This window comes from Ambystoma mexicanum, chromosome 4p (genome assembly GCF_040938575.1).
Source record: "Ambystoma mexicanum isolate Mex_15411 chromosome 4p, UKY_AmexF1_1, whole genome shotgun sequence".
NCBI lineage: Eukaryota > Metazoa > Chordata > Amphibia > Caudata > Ambystomatidae > Ambystoma > Ambystoma mexicanum.
This window is the reverse complement of record NC_090927.1, coordinates 771,597,360-771,616,321: the sequence shown is the minus strand read 5'-3', so window position 1 is coordinate 771,616,321 and position 18,962 is coordinate 771,597,360. Positions and strand designations below refer to the sequence as shown.

Genomic DNA, 18,962 nt, shown 5'->3' with positions numbered 1-18,962 from the left:
CAGGAGTAACCTCCCTCAACACAGTAAAGAGTGCATCAGAGGTAAGCTCCCTCATCACGGTCCTAAGAAGGAGGTCACTGGGAGTGATTTACCTAAACACAATAAACATAAGAAGGAGTGCATCAGGAGTAATCTCCTTCGGCACAGTGGAGAGAAGGAAAAACAGAGCAAAGCAAAACAAAAGGCTATCGGAAATAACCTCATATGTCATAGCGATGACCAAGAAAGATACACAAGCAGCAAGATAAAGCCAGCAGAGAACCCAGAGGGCTTAGGGAGACAAGTCCCTCATCACAAAAGCAATACTGAAAAAATCCATAGAAAGACAACTGAAAGGCATAAGGAAAAACCAGAGAAAGATATCCCTCACCCAAGAACCAAGTTGAAGTACAACAAGGTCACAAGTTTCTATACTGCCTGGATTGAGTTAGACATTGGGCCTCATTATGGGTCCAGCGGTAACCCTGCCGGTGCTACCGGCAAACATGTAATGAGGCCCATTGATTGATAATTGCTACTAAGGTGTTAAGAACACGGTGGAGAACCATCACAGAAGGACCAGGAGAAGGGAGTTATACTCCTGTCAAGGAACTCACTAAGTTTACTTTAGTTATCAACTTTAGTTATCAACCTAAGTTTCTAGTGTTAGGGTTAGTTAGTTGGTTTCTGACAGAGGACGGTATGAACATTGAATTTGAAAGACATTCTGACAGTTCACAAAGTTTTCTTAGTTGGAGGCAGGGAAATCCCCTCATAGAAATAGGGACAGGTAGGTTTTCTTTGGCTAGTAATAAAATACTTTAGCCCAAGCCATGAACCCTCCTTGTCATTCTCCTTATACAACATCACAGTTTAATGAAAGCTACTAGCAGCCTAAAACTGCATTATGCTAATGGCACAATATGCTCATCACTATTTGCCACACATTGTATCAAAAATTAAACACAAGGTACTAATCAGTTTACTGTTAAAATAAATGAATTGTTCCTTCTGATTGTGAGAGAGATTTTTTAAGTAGTGCCTTGGCCGATTTTTGTCCTAGTCTTACCCCGACCATCAACTTATTCTATTAAATGAGAAAGTTTAACATATGCAAGACAGATCACACAAGGCAGCTTTTAAATTGAAAACCCAGTTATTTAGAATCATTAAATTGACTATTCTAAATACTAACCCTTTAGCTTGTTGCACTGCTGCAGGCTTAATCATATCAGGTTTTACAACGATGTAGCTGTCTCTATGTCCCAGGCAACACATGAGGTAGCACCAAATGTAGACATTATTGGCAATAAAATTGCTAAAACAGGATGCATTTTTGCTGGTTGCAAATTTCTTTTTAAAGATCTTTCAATGTAAAACAAAATATGTTATCCACAATCAAAAAAACAATAACTAACCTGTCAAATGTGCGTCCGAAAGATGAGGATTTGTTGACATGAAGGTCTCTGGTGAGATGCCACAGGACTGCAAACTTTGAATGAGCTTGTATTCGGATTTTCTGAGAAAATAAATTATGCACTTCAGATTAAACTATACATTTAATAGGTTACTCTTTAAAAGAAGAAAAACACAACTTACTTACCTATCGGTGATGTTCTTTCTGACTGATCACAGATTCCTCTTCTTAGATATATCTTCTCTCAGAGCCAGAGGTCCTCAGTAATTTTTTCAGCCACCAATAGGCACAGTGCGGCTGCTTGTGAGCTCTGCGCATTTAGGCAACCATGGCGTCAGACGTGATGGCACAGCAACATATATGGAGCTGTCTTGCCTCATGACCCGAATTATACCTTGTTCCCCAGCATTCAGCAGCAGAGGAACTGCAAAAGAGCAGGTATAGTATGAACACTATGCCAGAGGGGGAGATTGGGAGTAAGGGCTAATCCACCCGAAAGAACACTACCAAGAGGTAAGCAATTTGTCCTTCTAATGGATTCCTTCCTTGCACAGATGCTTTGTGTTAAACAGTCTCCCAATGCAGTGCATAAACCTGGAGGAGTTAGGAGACTGAAAAACCATCACCTACACCAGGAAACGCTTAAGGACTGGCCGGCCAAAGCAAGCATCCTGAGCAGACAAGGAATTCAGGCAATAATGTTTGTCAAACGTGTGCAGGAAGGCCCATGTGGCTGCCTGACATATGTCCAACATGGGGATACCACTCTTCAGAGCAGATGTAGCTGCCAGGCCTCTGGGACCGTCAGGCACTTTTACACAGCCACATCACAGCACTCTGATATACATAGGGAAATCCACCTGGGCAGGACACAGTTGTTAACAGCCCTGCCTGCACATGCGTCAGTGTACCCTACATAAAGCTTGTCATCCTTCACGATATCCCTCATGTGAGAAACATAATAGCTGGGAGCCCTCTTGGAGTCCAGTCGGTGAAATCGCTCTCTATATTGAAGGATGAGGTGAAGGTTAAGAAAACAGGAACATGGATCTTCAGTGACAGATGAAAACTGACACAACCTTAGGAAGGAAGATCTGGCTCACCCTCCGGTACCTTTTCCTTGGTAAAAACAAGGTAAAGGAAAAAATAGACAGCATGGAGCTCACCCACCAACCCAGCAGAAGTGATGGCAAACAGGAAAATTAGCTTAAGGATTCGCAAACTCAATGAAAAGGATTGTAAAGACTCAAAACTGCACCACCATAGAAATGCTTGAATAAGATTCAAATTCTAAAGTAGGAACAATACAATAATAAATATGTAATTGGTTACGTAGTCCCTGCAAATCCTGCATAACAGTGGGGACAGCCCTGCTCGGATAGCGTCCAAGTGCCAATCAGTGCCCTGCTGGGCCAAGCAAAGCAAATAATCATACACAAAGGAGGTTGGAGAGATCCAAGAATCAATAGTCTGCTCCCGGTACGCAACGGTAAACTCACACTGCCTTCAGGCATAAACGGCAGGCCTCCTGGCAGAAATTAGCACATGCAGGATGTTGTCAGACAGGTCCCACTTATACCTCTGATTCTAGCAGCTGAGCATGAAGAAAGCTGGTCCACCCTCACCAGAGGATCCAAGAGGACAGATAGACATGTTTTGAGGTTCTGGGTACGCTGCGGGACACATTTCAGTAGATTGATGTGCTCCCATGCCTCAGTTGGAGACCAAAGCCTGCTCCCTCTCAAATATTCCAGGTGATCCTCTCAAGATTTCAGGGAAGCATCTGTTACTATGGTCAGATGGGATTATGGTTGACAAAAATGTTCTCCCCTTAGCATGTTCTCCCACCGTTTCAACCACAGAACAGGAGGTCCTGTGACACCTTGCCTGAAAACTGAAGCTGAACTGACATACTGCTCTGAAAATGAGACCCCCGACACCAAAGTAGCCACTGGAGAAAACTCCTACCCAACTGGGTATCCAGCCCTACTAGGAAGCAGGAAGCCATGAAGCCCAGTGGACATAGAAAAGCAGAAACCTAAAACATACTCTGAGCCCAGAAAACATTCAAAAACTGCAGGATGTGTGCTACTCGTTCTACATGAGAAAAGTCAGTGCCAAAGAAAGGGTCCAGAACTGCTTATGGACTAGAGCAACTGGGATGGTGAAACTTGGGCCTTCTTGAAATTTAGGGAGAAGCCCAGAAGATCACGTGTGATGCAGGTGCGCCACTACCAAATCTGAGCCAATCAAACTGGTAGAAGGCATGACCCCTCTCCCTCCTGAGGCAGCAACAGCAACTGCTTGGGAAGACTGGTAATGGATGTTCTCCATCACCAACCTCAGGTACTTCCTGTGCCTTGGATGAATGGGCACAAGGCCCCCCCACTAGAAATGCACCTTGAGAGAGGATTTGGGCCAAGGCGACTGTCTTGAACTTGGTTTGCGCAGGTAGACTTTCAAGAGCAGACGTTCCCTGCTAGAACACAGGCTCCCATTTTTCTTCTGTACTAGAAAGTACAGAGAGTACAATTCCTTCCCTTACACTGAGGCAGGCACCATCTCAATGGCATTTTCTACAAAATGCTGACTGATTTCCTGTAAGAGGAGAGGTCCTGGCATGGAAAAGCAGCATTAAAGGCGGAGGTCGGGTGGCAGATAGATGAAAGGGAGATAGTAAACCTGAGCTATGACCTATAAGGTCCAAGCGTCAGAGGAGGTGCACTGCCACTCCTTGATGAACAGAAACAAACTATCCATTCTACACTGGTGTAGCGGAGAGAAAGTCCTAATTAAAGGCGTTTTGGACCAGAGGTTGCCGATGGGATAATGAAGGCTCAAACCTCCCCTGTCTTGGCCTCAATCGTAGCCTGGAAAATGCTGCTGGGCCTGTTGAAGGGCGCTTGACCCCTAACACAGTGGGCAAAAGAGGTAAAGACACTGCCGGAGGAGAGGCAGCAGGCTGTTGGAGAGATGAATCCAAGGACTTGCCATGGCTTCAGAAGTCTTTATCTTCTCAAAGGACTCATCAGCTATCGCTCCAAACAGATTTTCGCTGTTGAACAGCATGTCCAGAAGCTTCACTTGGATGTCAGTCTAACCAGAAGTCTTCAACTAGGGGTGCATATGCAAGAAATACCCACTGCCCTTTGCATGTGCCACGCAGTCCACAGTGTCTATGCCAGACGGAAAGCATTGGTTCCCAGCTTTCTTCCCATCCTCCACCAGAGAGGTGAACCCATCCTTCACCTCTTGGGTTGGCAAATTCGCTCCTGCTTCAGAAATGACTTCATGCAATGTGCGGGTGTACTTGGCAAGGACACACGTTTAATTGGTGGCTCTCAGTACAAGGCTGCCTGGAGCAAATATATTGCAGCCCCTGGCATCCACGCTATAACTCTCCCTATATAGGGGCAATGAGAGAAACATACCCGACTTTCAAGATTTCAGGCATGCGATGGATAAACAGAAATCCTAGATCTGAGGGAGCCAGATGATGCATTTTGGTAAGGTCAAGGCTCACAGATGGAACAGAGGCAGGCTTTTGCAACACAGATGTAAAATGGGTGGCTACAGCAGGGTTGAAGAGAAGTGGGGTCTTCTTGGAGGGCCTCCTCCCAGAACATCAGTAAGGTGAAATTGAACCGCTGTATTGGGTGCAGACAACTAAAGCGTCTCCACAACCTTGGCAATTGTTAGAGGCACAAGGTCTGTCGTAGGCTGGTCCCTACGAATTTAGGGAATTTGTCCCTTCTCCCCAAGGGGGAGCCGCCACCCTGAGAGACTATGCAGGTGAGCCTGCTTAGCAAAATCCTCCATACAGGTCTGGGGAAGCGGGATCTCACTGGATCCTTACTGACCCTTAGGGGACAAGTACTCACAGTCTCCTAAGATTGCAAGATTTCCCTTAAACCCAATGTCTTCAGTGTTCTAGACACGTATGGGATTAAAGGATAATTGTGACATATTGGGGTCTTTGCCCATGCTTGATGTGGATGCTAACTTCTCCTGGAAGATAAAGCCCCAGGTAACAATGTCTCATTTCAGCAAATCACATATAAGGGATCATACCCTTACCTGGAGAGAGATGGGAGCTGACGTGAACTCAGTCAGCTGGAGAAAAGAAGTGCAAAGCGGATGCTGCCACTGCTGCTGCCAAGCGGAGCCGACACAGCCTGAAGGCAGGACCACATCTGGTGGTGGGCGGAGAGAGCCCACGCAATGCTGTCAAGACCAGAAGCACCGGAGAAGCAAGGCTCTCTACTCTCTACCTGAGAGCGACCCCAATGCTGCCAAGGTGGAAGACCGGCGTGCTAGAGAAAAGGCGCCTGCCAGAGGAAGCAAGAAACCAGTGGCCCAAGAAGGAGGAGTCCACCAATGATGGGAGCGATCACCCCTCCTAGGAGAGAAGACAGTGGAACAGCAGGTACATGGTATGTGTCAGAGAGGGAGGAGGGTGGTTGAACGCCACAGCGACCCGCAGGACGCTCAGAATTCCACAATCCAGAGGCCTGACAGGCCCAGTGAAGACACCTGCTTGATATCTAAAGAAGGGGAATTAGTATCATGTCTAAAGGGCCCGCTAGAAAACAGGGTGTAAGAGAAATAGTTTAAGATTATATCCAAGAAGTGGGTGCGAACCAAGCAGAGGAAAAGATCTCAGAGGGGTGTGGTTGAAAGGGCAAGTCCGTCTGAAGGAGACAGGTGGTAGAGAGACAGAGGTCGCAGCCAACCAAATAATCAAAGCTATTTAGAGAATTCCAAAGAACTTTAATCAAAGCTGTCCATCAGAATCGATAGGTCGTCAGGAAACCACTAACAACTACCCCAAACAAGAAAGTGAACTGATCCAAAGTGGATAGCCAAAGAGGCTAACAGCACTATCAGCAACACTACAAACCCTAGTAAAACAGTGGGGAATTGGACTTCTAAAGGTTGTCCAGAGTGTGTGTGTGTAAGGGCCCACAAATGCGCCCTTTTCACCAGAAATAAATGGACCGAGAACATTTTCTGTCGAGACTGAGGTCTGTGAAAGCCTAGAAGGAAGATTTCATTTATTTTGTGGATTGCAAAGACTGTGAAAGGAAACCCAACCAGATAAAACCAAGAGGAGTAATTCCACCTTTATACAAGAACTTTATGACATTGTTGGAACTGTGACCAGAAGCTAAAACTTGGAAAGCTAAAAAAGACATTTTCGAGAGACATTTCTCTTGGAGGGCATCAAGCACCACACAGCAGCGAAGCAAGCCAGAATATTCATCTGTACTCTTTGGTGAGGAAGGGCCCGTTAGGTAGCTTAGATTTGGACAGAGGACAGCATTGTGTTATGTAAGACGTCCTGACGAGCACCATTGTGTTTAAAGGGAATCCCCTCATTTGAATAGGGCTAGGTGAGGAATTTGAGTTCACATTAATACAACTTGAATTTTAACCATGTCCAGTTGTCCGAGACCTATCTCTGGCCCACCACACTGCATACAATCCAGCTCAGAGGAGGTGTCCAACGCATTGGCATCCATTAGGTCAGAGGCCAGTTCAGCCAGGCTTTATTCCTGCATGTAGAACTCCACTGGAAAGTCCTCCAGCTCATCAGAATCAAGGCAATCAAGACTCTAAAAAATGAGACCCCCCCCCATCACCAATTTGTCAGATCTTCAAGATGAATTGACAAGAAACATGAGCATAATGTAGGGAGGCACCAGGCCTGGCTGACCACACTATTGGTGCCAGAGCCAAGGAAGTAAGTACCACAGATTTGAGCCCAGAGACAGAGCCGATATGCACCGGTGGGGGGCAGTCTCCATCAGAGGAACCAGAACCAAGCCGGCAGGCATACGGTTGTGGCTCAAAGAGATACCTTTGCTGGCTTCAACAAGCATGCTGGCCCCTTGCCTCCACCACCGACAGAGGGGTCGAAACCACCGGAACCTTGGAGAAGATGTCAAGCATCTTAAGCCTGAATCCCTCCCACTATTCCTTGGTGGAGCAACTAGCAATGAATGGTACCTGGATAGGTTGAAATTCCTCTGAAGGGTCATTCTCATCCCTGGAGCAGGAGTGACAACTCCTTTTGTTCAAGGAAGATGAAGAAGAGTGAAGCTAGGAGGCATCTAGGAGAGTGCACCTCTTCTTGTGCTTCTTTTTCTTGTCCTTATTCTCCAAAGAGCTTTCCTCCTCCAGATGGACTGAAAGGAATCGGAATCCCTTTGAAGAAAGGATATGACACACACCAGTGAGTTCAATGGCATTCTTACATCTCCATTATGGAGGTAGGTGTAAAGTTTAGTAGCAAACTCCCAGAGGGTCTTGGAGTGCGTGGATTGGCAGGATCTGAAATCCTCTGCGTCTTGTTCCTCCCCAAGGCATTAAAGACACACATTGTGGGGACCGACACTGAAATATGCCTACCACAATCCCTGCAGAGTTTAAAGCCCAAGGCATTTGGTGTAGTAGGCATGATACAGTCAAATAAGCTAGAGCTAAGTGGCGTTCTCAAGCTGCATAGTGAATGCACATTAAGAATGAAATGAGGTCAAGAGGCACGGCTGGCTCCATACATACTGCCCCTGACATCAAGTTTAGCACACGGGTACCCAGTGGAGCTGCGCTACGCCCCCAGTGGCTGAAATATTTATGAGAACACCTGGCACTGGGAGAAGATATATCAAAGATAACACATCTGTAGGAGGAGGTAATCCAATAGAAATGCTACTTACCACTACTAATCTTTTTTGGAGCTTGTATCTATTTTACAGCCACATTCTATGCATAGTTTGACATGTGGTGGCTGGTCTTTAGTATTGCAACTTATTTATCAAACACAAAGTTAGGGATTGACAGGGGTATTTCTTTAATGAGACACAAAGGACATCGTTATGCTAACCACAATGCTTCTTCCAACTGACAACCTGGGTGTAATTATTTATAAACTTCTTGCCTTCGAAGTGTTGCTACTTCTTATTCTACCTGTAACTGAAAAATCATAAGCACTCTTACCATCTAGTTTTCTTCATTGCAAAGGGTAAAATATATCACAATTCCTGTAAAAGAATGTACACATGCTTTCTGTACCCTTCTGCAGGGAGGTTGGGTTGGGTGTATGTGACTCCAAAACCGGTACAAGCTGAGCAAAGACTATCACTGGTAATTTTTTCTTTTGAAGCTTGGGAAACAGTTTTAGATTCACATGATATGCATAGATTACATAGGAGTATTTCCTCCTGCTAAAGGCTGAAAGAGACTGTACAGAATCGAGTATATTTCACAAAGCAGGAATTCATCCCTTCTCCCCAAGGGGCAGCCCTCCTCTGTGCGGCTAGGGAGGTCAGCCCCCTCCGCAACACCCACCCTAGGGGTCGAGGCAAGTGGGACCTCACCGGGAGAGATTCCCCCTTTGGGGACAAGGACTCTTGTTCCAGCAAGGAACTCCCTATGAAACATCTCAACAATACCTCTTTAAACATCTCCTTTGGGAATATGTATGAAGAAACCAATATATGCTACTATCCCCCAGAAACTGTAAATATTTCTATAAGGGAAAAATCGCATTTAACTGGGACGAGGAGGATGACATACAGAGGAGGAGAGGAACCATACGAGAGAGAGAAAGAGGAAGACCTAGACGTATGCCGTGGAAGTACCAAGGCTACATCAGATATGAAGAGGGAGGAGACTGGCAAAGAGAAAAGCCTGCGAGTTACAAGACGGGTGAACTGCCTGATGCACAGAGAGCTGGGCGCCTGGCGTCTTGTGACTAGAAAGGAACACAAAGCAAAATTAAACATGCAGAGATGCGAAGTCAGACACAGAGCATCCGGGAATACTAAGAGAGAAAGAGAAGGCAGTGGCATGGCCAAGGAAGACTTGCGGTGGACCATGGGTCCAATAAACAATGCCAAAAAAACCCATGAAAGCGGAGACGCAGTAAGTGTGTGACAATCCTAGACAACGGCGCGAGAGAAGAGATATTGTGGGGACATGAGAAACCGTGCTGGTGAAGGAAAGAACCAACCCCAAGCACTTAGGAGCTCTGGTGACGTTATACCTCAGAGTACAAGGTAACAGAGAAAGCAGGGGACCCCAGAGGGGAGCTGAGAATCGTTATGGGACCAACCACACTCGCCCCAGTCAAGGGAAAGAAGGGAAAGACTGATACTTAAACCCAGAGGAGTGAATGAGAACCATTATGGGACCAATCATACTTGCCCTAGTCAAAAGTAGAGACATTGTGATTTATAAATCAAGGATAACTTCACCACGGGAAGAGAGAACGACTCTTTGCAAAAAGAATCAAGAGGAGAATAATAAAACCCTAAAAAGTAACTAGCAAACAGAGAGGAAACTAAAGCGCAGTACAGTGTTGCATGAACTGTATGAACTGATAAAAACAGTCACTAGAGACGATCTGAAGATCAGTTATGAAACAGAACCTTGTAAGAAGGAAACACTCCAGAAGAAGGGAGTCATTCTCCTGGCTTTGGTTGTTATTATAGTGGTGGGGTCAGTTAGGCTAAGTTTGGACGGAGGACCGATTCTGTCAAGACATTCACTAACAAGCATCTGAGTTAGTTTTGTTGGCTAGGGACCCTGTATATTTTAAAGAAAGACACGTTTTTTTCCTTTATTAAACCTCATACATAATTGGCTTATCAGAGTCCGTGTCCTTCTGACCAGCCACAGTATCTTTATAGTATTTTTGTCTGCAAGTATGTACGGAACTCCATGTTACAGCCTAGCATATGATATCTAGTGTCACACTGGGTAGGAAAGCTAGTGTAGCTCCACTTGCCCTTGTCGAGAAGGCCTTGATTGTATCTGCTTGTTTACTAGTTCATAACATTCTTGGAGTCACTGTACAATCTCACTTACTGATAGAATACCGTTTTTAAAAGATTTCAAAAGCCACAAGAAATTGCCTTGTCCTTTGAATGGGTTTTGTTCTGTCTATGTAACACATGCCTGCCGACCAAACGTCTAGCGTGTACATGCTCCTTTCTGCATTTGACTGTGGTTGTCTGAAGAACACAGGTAATTCAAAAGTCCAGTAGACATGAATTTGGATATGAATTTAGGTGAGAATCTTGGAATTGTTTGAAACACCACATTGCTCTGGTGTTTCAATACAAAAGGGCTCCACTACTGATAAAGTATATAGTTTACTGACTCAGCTAACACAAGTGGCACAAAAAATGCAACGTTGAAATAAGAAGTTCGAGTGTAAATGTGTGTATAGGTTCAACAGCAGAACCATTAGCCTATGTAGAACTCTGTTCAAATCCCAACTTGGTGATTTTTTACATATGGATGGGTGTCATTTCTTTATCCCTTCCATGAAAGCCTAGATTTGTGCAACATTCCATTATGTGGTCTTACTCTGTGATGTCATGTAAACTGACAAAGCTGACAGAAGAACCTTTAGGAATGTGTATGCCAGTCCACTATTCAATTGGTGTAATAGATGTATGACTATGTCTAAATCATTGAAAGGGGGTGAGTGGGGGACTTGTTATCTTGTGCTCCGGAAACTGTTTATTTTCTACTTTTTGAAGTAGCAAAACCATGGGTTTGGTTTATGTGCATTCTGTATCTATCTATCTATATATCTATATATCTATATATCTATATATCTATCTATCTATCTATCTATCTATATCTATATCTATCTATATATATATATATATATATATATATATATATATATATATATATATTTAAAAAGTCAATATGTGTCTGTGAGTTTGCAGCGGGATTTGTGGGTTTGCATAGTGACCCGTTAGGACCATCTGGACATTACTGAATACATGATATTTTGACACTTCATCCCTTTCCCCGGATTTAAGCCAAAGTCAACATTTGTTTGTGGGTTTGTGGCTTCGAGAAGTGTTGTTCCTTACACAATTCCACACCGTTTCACCAATCTGCACCAAACTTTGCATACTTACCTGTTAGGGCCATCTGGACATTACTGGCTACATGACATTTGGACACATCACCCATTTCCATGGATTTCAACAAAGTACAAAAGATGTGTGGCTTTGCGGCCTGCCAACAAAGTTATAAACCATGTAAACAGGGAAGAGAAACAAAACATGTATGAGAGGCGAATGGACCTGAGAGTCGAAGGCGAAGGCAGGTATGATTTCTGAAGTTTCAAAATGTTTGCCACATCAGGTGAAATTACATTTCCGGGTGGTTATTGCGAGATGGTGCCTGCCGACGAAGCCGTAAACCATGTTCACCAGGAAGAGAAACAAAAAATGTTGTTTCTAAACAATGCTGTAAACGATGTTCACTAGGAACAGAAACAAAATATTTTGTTTCTCAATGGGTACCGACACAAGCAACAAAACTCGAGGTCCAGGCCCTAGGATGCATGGTTTCCAAGACATGTGCACCGCAATACACTGCAACGTACTGCAACATGCCAAGGTGAGGCGACAGGTGGGGAGAGAGCACAGAAGGTCCCAGTATGCAGCAGCACACCAACTCTCGCCTCCCCCCAACATCTGCTCCGGGGGAAAAGTCAGCCAGCCACATGCACTCATTCTCAGTGCAGTTTACTTCAGGGAACAAAGCACATCAAGCGATAAGCGAATCGGCACAGCGACCTACAGGATCAGTGTTATCATGTCCGTCTACAGAACCCTTTCAGAGAATGGGTACTTCTGCTAGTTGGTTATTATAACTGATTCCATTAACCTAAAGATTGTAACAGACATCTAGAGTTTATCATTTATTAAATGGCATTATATTTTCTATAATGTACACTAGTAAGAGCTATGTGGAGAGCATGTGTTTCAAACAACTGATATTGTAATTTGGACGTTTTTTAAGGAAAACAAACTGTACAGTCATGTAGAAATATATTGATAGTCTTATTCTGTGGGATTGATGCATTTTTATCTGTTGTTTAATTGAATTAACAAATTATTCTGAATTATCTATACAGCACACAACAGCAGCCAAGCTGCTTCATGGTGCAATACTAATGACCTATACATATATTTTCGGACTCTTTAAAAGATAAACGTTATTTACCAGTAATAGGTATTGTTTGCAGCTTGTATCATTTGAAGAGAACTAGGGGTTGTCCTTGAGTTTTGCCAATTGTTATCAAACTTAAAGTAAGGCAAAGATAGCAGCATTTTTGTAATGGGATCCCATGACATCTCCAAGCTAGCCGCAAAGCTCTTTCCATTCAACGAACCCTGCAGATTTTCAAGTGAGTATAGAATAAGTTACTTAACCTATTGGCTATGTTCTTTATAATGGATGTTTGTCCCACGGAGATCTCATCTTTGATATATATCTACCCAAAGTAGCGGCTCTCAGGAAACTTTTCCGCTGCCGGGGGGTGCAGCATTACCTGAGTCAACTCCCACGTCGGCTACAATCGACCCCTCTACATGCCCTCCACTGAACATGAAATCGGGGCCAGTATATATCGAGGCACTGTGTCCTCTGACCTTAGTTCCACACTTTTTCCATAGCACTCTGACACAGAGGAACCGGAGAACCAAGGTGTACTAGCTATCCGCGAAGTGGGGGAGGTTGGGAGGGCGATGAGGAATCCTTGGGAGGAATATCCATCAGAAGAACAAATTACTTACCCCTGGTAATGTTCTTTCAACTGGATGTTCCTCCCACGTATTTCTCATCTTTGATATATTCCCATCTAGCGTCAGCAGCTTGGGAAAAATTTGTTCACAGCAGTGGGCGCCGTGTGTCGATCTCGTGTACCTCAGTGGCCTCCATCCGCTCTCGAGTATGACGTTGATATTGCTATTGTGAGACAGGCATGGTATCAAGAGAGACACTAGGCCTCATTACGAGTCCAGCGGTAACCTGCCGGTTTTTCCGGCTCGGTTACCGCCGGACCCGTCTTACCAGTCCGCCTTCGTGATTCCCGGAATTACTGGGGCATTACAACCCTGGTGACCCAGGAATTCCGGAGGCAGAATTCGGTAAATCCCCATTCCCATTGAGTCCCATAGGACTCAATGGGAATGGGGACCATGGAAACACCGGCACCATCTTATGATGGTGCCGGTGTTTCCAGGTCCCATACAAAAAAACCGAGGTCGTCCCTTATAGCAACGAGTGGATTGGGACTAATATGAGAAATATCTATAAACCAAAGATATCCACTCTGCTGAATTGAAAAAAAGTTAATTTTTAAAAACAATTTATTGTTGGTTTAAAGACCGATTAGTGGTGTGACCTCAAGCAAGGGGGTCACAGAAGTTATTTTGCCACAGTATTTGTACCCTGAAAACATTCCTTGGTTGGACAAAATAGTTTATTTTATATTTTCAAAATGGGTAGGTTTGTGAATACAACAAATTGAAAGTGCAGATTGAAGTGACAGAAAAGGTAGTTAAAGAAAGGAGCCTTGGAATTAGAAGGCAATCTACAAAAAAAGACAAATTCGTACACTTTGCAGGTAAATGAATGCAAACAATAAATGAAGCATCTGTAAAAACATATATAATAACAAGGCAAACAGAAAGAAAACGAGGCCTAATTCAACGGCCCATATTTTAGTATGCAAGTACCGCTGCTTAAGTACATAAATTGATGTTGGTCTGCCTCAACTGGCAGAGCAAACATTAAGAGGCCAAAGGTACTTTATCTAGAGGGTAACTCTAAACAGCCCCTTTAACAATAAACAGGTACCACTGTTTGATAAGTAAACAAAAAAGCAGGTCTGCCAACGTGTCGGTGTTTGGTAACATGGAAAACTTATAGACGGTGGCACAGGGAACTTTGTGCATCAGAAATCTTTGAACAGGCGGGCGGTGTTATGACATCTTCGCCTGCAGGACTCGTGATCACCCAGTATGGAAACAACGGTGGCGGCGGGTTTACCGCCACCGTTGTTTCCATACCGGGTGACCTGTAATGAGACTGTCTCAAAACTAAGTTTTAAAACCTTCATCATCAAACTTTGTGGGGAAGGTGTAATGCCTACCTGGCCCTAAAGCTAAGGGAATTGTTCCCTCAACTAATGCTGCTAAGAGCCGTTGATGTCCGTAAGTCCAAAACCATAGTTTGTCTGTGTCCAAACCTATGCTTGCCCTCACTCTTAAACCAAAAGTGACATAGGGTTTTCTTCCCCAAGTTTAGGACTGTCTTCACAAAGTTTAACAATGGACCTCATTACGAGGTTGCCAGTCCGGTAACAACGGTACATGTATGCTTGCCGGTACCGTTGTTACCGGACCGGCAAACTCTGAGTTGTGCTCGCGGTTGCCTTTCATTCTGCCATGTCTGCCCTGGCAGAATGAAAGGCACCAGCGAGCACAGCAAGCCTGTAGCACCGGCACCATTATGAACGGTGCCGGTGCTACAGGCATCCCCATTCTCATTGAGCCCTATGGTGCTGAAATGGGACTGGGGATATACCGGCACCCACGAAAGGGCAATTACTGGGTCCAGCGTGCCGGAATACCCTGGTAATTGCCCATTCACGGGTGCCGGATTTTCATGCCGGTATGGAAGTAGCCTTGCCGGTAAAACCGGCAAGGCTACCTCCAACCTCGTCATTTGGCCCAATGTCTTTAGTGGGCCTTAGGGTTCACTTCCCCAAATCTAGGCAACTCTTTACGAAGTTCAACAAACAAACAAAAAGTTCCTCTTGTCAGGATGCACCGTTTCAACACACAGTTTTTTCCATGGGGTAGTGTCAGGGACTTTAGAAAAGGACGGGCTTTGACTGTTCCTCTGCACGACCACTCTGACTTCTGACCCCTCTCTTTGTACTTTGTATCTTTCTTCTGGCACCTTTCCCTCCTGTGCACTTTCCACTCATTGTTTTCTTCTCTTTCACCTTTCTTTCTTTTTGCTGTGCACACCTGCATCCTCTTCTCACTTTACTGTGCTTCTGGCACACTCCTCGTCTTTATCGTGCCCCTGGCACACTCTGTTACTCTCTTCCTTTGGTCGTGCACCCTTACACATTCCTTTCTTTGTCATGCCTCTTGCACTTTCCCTTTTCAGTCTTTGGGTCGCTCGTACACTCTTTTCCTGTTTTCGGGTTGCTTGCACCCTCTTTCTTGATTTCGGGTCGCTCGTACCCTTTCTTTGCTATCTCTCGCTTTTACTTTCACTTTTCCAGTCTGTGGTGTCACTCACACCCTCTTAACTGTTTTGGGTTACTTCCACCCTCTCTTGGCTTTCTCTCGCTTTCTCACTTTCAATATGCTGGGTCTCACACATCCTTTTCCACATATTCTTTACAGTTCACTTTCCTCTTATTTCTCTCTTTACTTCTGTACTGCTAGCGCATCTTTCTTTATGCTTTTCTTTTTCTTGCTTTCAGCTTTCTTCACCGTCTCTCTTTCCTTCTGCTTTCTTTACTTTCGTGCCACTTGCAAATCTTGTCTGCTTCCACTCCCGCTCCAGCCACCTGCACGCTCCTGAGTTTCTATCTTCACTTTCACGAAACTCACCGGTAAGAGCAGTGGTGGAGAGCGGTCTCCTCAGGATACAAGGGGTCGAGGTCAGGGTCTAATCACCTGCCCCTCAGACACCTTTGGGACTGGCACACGTCCCAAGGGAACAAGCATTTCGCTGGGCTCGGCCAGCAGGTTGCAGTCTGCGTCCCTCTGGCTACAGTTTTTAAAGTATCTGGTATTTTTCCGTCTTCCCAGAGTACTTCGGCCGCAGTTCCAATTGTCCCTCTTTCAAGGTTATAGAAGATGCTTTTCCTTAGAATATTACTGTTCCACTTCATTAACTTTATATTCCAGTTCTCGTCACTTTCACTGGGATGAGTTTCCCCTGATTTATAATGATTCCCCCATGGTCTACGGGTTCTCACTGTTACCATGGTATCTGTAGGGGAACATCTCTGTGCCGGTGCCTGCTCGGGTCTTATTGCTTCTGCCGATGTCTCATTCTTGGTCGGCTCCCTCTCAGTGATCACATATCTCTGTGTGCAACTGGTTGCCTTGCTGATTCCTCAGCCGACCACAAAGCTGTTGTGGTCAAGCCACTACTGGGACTTGCGTTCCTGTCTCCTAGGCTTCTCTGTCCGCTTAGACACCTGACCTCTAGTGTCTCATTCTTGCACCCGAAGCATTTTTTAAAGTCGCACGCTCTGCGGCTCTCTTCGGCTACATCTATCATGTATTATGTTGTTCCGGGACTTCCCCAGCGTGTGTACGCATCCCCCACGGCTGGCGTGTTCTCCTCTTTTAGTTTATTCATCCTAGTTAAATGAAGGTTGCTCTTTAATGAGACAGCTCCTCTTTCTTTCGTACCAATAGGTTTGATCCTTAATCAAGTCTCTTGAGTTTTATACAGTTCTTCATATTGGATAATCCCATATATGCCACCACGGGGGATGGCTTAGGGAGTTCCTCTTAGGAACGGGAGTCCTTGTCACCAAAGGGGGAGTTTCTCCCAGTGAGGTCCTACTTGCCCCGACCCCTAGGGAGGGTGTTAAGGAGCAGGCTCGCCTCCCTAGCCTCCCATGGGGAGAAGGGACGAACTCCTTGGATTCATCACATACCCTTCCCCATCTTCTTCTTGAATATAGTTTTCCACTTCTGTTGTCTGAGGATGTAATCTCGTCGTCCCCGAGTCTGGAGATCTGGTCTTTGCCCAGTTCCATATGTAGGTATCCAAGATATCTATAGTGGGTTCTCCGGTTTGTAAAGAAGCGTACACAGGTTTTGTATCCTGGACGAAAGGAGGACTTGGAAGTTCTGCAAAGGTTGGGAAGTCTGTACCAATTATTACCTCCTCTGGTATACCAGGTATGACCGCTGTCTTCATTGTTTTTATCTGGTCATTAATCCTTAATGACAGAGGGACTTTAGGGTAATTCTCTACATCCTCATGCACACAGGTTATTCTCACAACTTGACTACCCTGGATGTCCTCTGGATATAGGAGATTGGCTTTGACTGCTTCTTGCCGACTTCCTGAATCTATGAGGGCCTTAACCCATATGTTGTTTATTTGTACCTTGTCATGAGTTTGAAAACGCTGACATATACAAGAATATACGTCAGTTTTATCAGGGTCGTATTCGGTTTCCTACTCATCCTTTTCCCATGGTTCCGCTGGTAGCCAGCCTATCTTCATCGGTTGTTCTACAGTGTTTTTAGGACAGACCTGGCAATGTGTCCCTTTTCTCCATGTGAAAAGCATAGTGAGGGAGCTGGGAAAGATGTTTTCAGTTTTTCTATTCCTTCTCTAGGGGGGGCGGGTGTGATGCTGGAAATGCATTGGAGGGACAGGGCCTCTGTATCCTTGTCCTTTACTGTTCTTTATCGTGTGTTCTGTCTTGTTTTCCGCACAGGAGTTCATGTGGGACTCCTGGCGGTGCAGCTCTCTTTTGGTTTGGTGAACAGACCCATGGGATACCCTTATGACACCCGTGGGTGGGGGTACAACCCTGTGCCCCTAGTGTATGTTTTTGGCCACCTGTGTGTGGCCCACAGAGCAGGGTATGGGCTGGTGGCAGCACCATGCTGAATTTTACAGGTGCTCTGAGTATCCTCCATTTTGGGATACACAGGCCCTGCCATTGGAATCAGTCGATTCCTGATAGGAAGAAAGAGGGCCCCTGTGGCCTCTTGCTTTCTATTGCCTGTTACCTTGTTTTCCCAAAGTCCTGGGAAGCCCTGACTCTGTCCCTTCCCCCTGACCGGCTGTTGGGTGGAAGTTCCATATATGGTGTTGTTGTGAAGTCCAGGCCAGACTGACTGGAGCCTTCCCAGTGACTGTATGTTGTGGGTTGGACCTCGGTGAATGGAGTGTGTGATGAATACGCATTCTGTGTTGTGGGTGTCTAGTATCTGGTGTTTGACACGATGACTGAGACAGCCCTGCCCGAAAATGGTATGAATGCAGTGTGGAGTGTTGAATGGCTGGGTACTTGTCCCAATACACATAACTTGTTGTGAGTGTCTGGAGAGAAGTGAATGGCCTGAATGCACTATGCACCTGATTGGCTGCCTGCATGAATGATTGCCCTTCTGACCGATTGGTTGCCTGAGTGTGACCCAGCAGAATGAATGGGAGATCAACTAGTAGATCTGGGGGCCTCTCACTGCTAGAATTTGTGTTCAGAAGCTGAAGTCCACTACGACGAGTAACTGGAGTAACTGAAGCTTAACCTTGAAGCCCTGCTGGACGAGAAAAATTGCTGTTGCTCTCCTTCACAATCTGAAAGCTGCTGTGTCTCCAAGGACTGACGCAGAGAGGACCTGGTAAGGCGCCCTCTTCCTGAGCTACGAGGGACCATCGTGCACCAGCTGATCTTGGCCAAAGCTCTCTGGTAGACAGACCTACGACGGGCTGCCGACCGGAGACAGGGAATGCCGCGGAATCCCAAAGAGAAGCACCCGGACTGTTGTCCGCCTCGGTCGACGACCGCCGTCGCCGACTGGAGCCGCCGTGCTCCCGTTTGCTTAAGAACTTCATTTGATCCAAGGACGCTCTCGTCTGCATCGCCGCCCGCTTTATCCCGCTGGAGAAGGCCTGACCGTCAACGCGCCGAGGAGCATCCGCTGGTGGGTTTCCCGCCACCTTAAGACCACAGAGACGCTGA

The 18,962-nt window shown here is 45.5% G+C and overlaps 1 protein-coding gene across 5 annotated transcripts in view; it reads right to left on the bottom strand.

Moving 5' to 3' along the window:
* The window catches only part of DOP1A (DOP1 leucine zipper like protein A), a 2,904,166-nt gene that overhangs the window by 1,566,568 nt on the left and 1,318,636 nt on the right, over positions 1-18,962 (bottom strand). For all 5 annotated transcript variants that reach the window (XM_069606322.1, XM_069606321.1, XM_069606320.1 and 2 more), the window contains one exon: positions 1,398-1,498. In XM_069606322.1, coding sequence (XP_069462423.1) covers positions 1,398-1,498 — 101 coding nt within the window. The remainder of the gene's footprint in view (positions 1-1,397; positions 1,499-18,962) is intronic.